This window comes from Gigantopelta aegis, chromosome 7 (genome assembly GCF_016097555.1).
Source record: "Gigantopelta aegis isolate Gae_Host chromosome 7, Gae_host_genome, whole genome shotgun sequence".
NCBI classification, from domain to species: domain Eukaryota; kingdom Metazoa; phylum Mollusca; class Gastropoda; order Neomphalida; family Peltospiridae; genus Gigantopelta; species Gigantopelta aegis.
Genome location: NC_054705.1, coordinates 9,718,197 through 9,719,514, shown reverse-complemented (window position 1 = coordinate 9,719,514; position 1,318 = coordinate 9,718,197). Strand labels below are relative to the sequence as shown.

General features: G+C 39.5%; 1 protein-coding gene across 1 annotated transcript; it reads left to right on the top strand.

The window, feature by feature from the left end:
- The first annotated feature begins 330 nt into the window (after nucleotides 1–330).
- On the top strand, nucleotides 331–972 carry LOC121377865 (BTB/POZ domain-containing protein 2-like). Its single transcript, XM_041505964.1, has one exon. The coding sequence runs from the start codon at nucleotides 331–333 to the stop codon at nucleotides 970–972; it is 642 nt and encodes a 213-aa protein (XP_041361898.1).
- Nucleotides 973–1,318: the final 346 nt, after the last annotated feature.

The following is a 1,318-nucleotide window of genomic DNA, read 5'->3' as shown; positions in this document are numbered from 1 at the left end:
CCACATGCATGCGACAAAATATATACGTTTTGGTGTATTTTCGGCATGTGGGCTTAATATTGAATAAACGTCTCTTTGATGGAAAAGCCAAATAGTAATACTACGTTTAACTGCTTTAAAGAAAAATCCATTTTCGTAAATAGTACCATGCACATTTCACGAAACATTGATATTGAATCATACAATCCGTCACAATATAAACACAAAATACAGATCTTCATCATCTTTCACTAGCGCTTGAGTTGCAAATTTTACACTTAATATAGATATTAGTTTAATTTTGGCAGATTCGTGTACGCTGATGACGTCACAGTGAAATCTGATAATGTAATGCATCTACTGTACCTAGCCAAAAAGTACAGCACTGGAAAGCTGGAAGATATTTGTCTGAAATTCCTTAAAACATCCTTAAACGCCAAGAACGTCTGCACTATCCTGGAACAAGCCAAGTTCTTTAATGTAGATGAACTATGTAACACAACCATTAAATACATCTTGGAAAATGGAAATTCGGCTTTGAAGTCACCTGATTTTTTAACCTTATCACAGAAGTCCGTACTGGATGTTGTGAAATCTGATGACCTCCAAGCAGATGAGAAAGAGGTATTCCAGGCTGCCTATGAGTGGGCCAAGCACCAGTGTGAGCAGAAACACGTGGCCATCAATACAGAGACTTTACGAACACAACTTGGAGACATCGTCCAGCAGATCCGCTTCCCTCTTCTGGACAGAGAGTTCTTTGTCCGGACAGTGGTTCGTAGCGGCGTGCTGACAGACAAGGAGCAGTTGCTGATTCACAACCATGCTGTCTGCAAAGATGTTTCCGTGGCCCCATTCTCTTACAAACCGAGAAACTTTAGAAGCAAGCACAGCGGTGGCATTCGATGTAACAGTTGTGGATGCACGTTGAACAATTTTGCAAATAACTATTACGGGTATAGGTTTTGCCAGAAATGTGGACTGCATTACTAAGTGTTGTCTGTCTAATACGGTAAGTCGCAACGCGACCTGGGATGGCATTTGTTTCGTAATGGCTGACGAATAATATTCTAGAAACTAGCGTCCCTCCCCTGGAATCTGTTGTAACTACACATTATTGATTATTACGAATGTATACAATACATATTTGAAAATTACTTTGCTTATTGTTTGTCCCAATCACTGTTACAATTCACACAAATACAGGAGCACTCATAAGAAAACCGCGTTAATGCGACGCGATTTTAATCTCGTATCCTTGTAATTAAATACATAATCCGTTCGTGTTTCGTTCGACATACTTAATGTAGATAATGCGCCAGTTCCAGATCACTGTTTT

What these genes read in the sequence shown, in the direction of transcription:
- LOC121377865 (XM_041505964.1), top strand. Translation starts at nt 331, where the DNA reads ATGCATCTACTGTACCTAGCCAAAAAGTACAGCACTGGAAAGCTGGAA.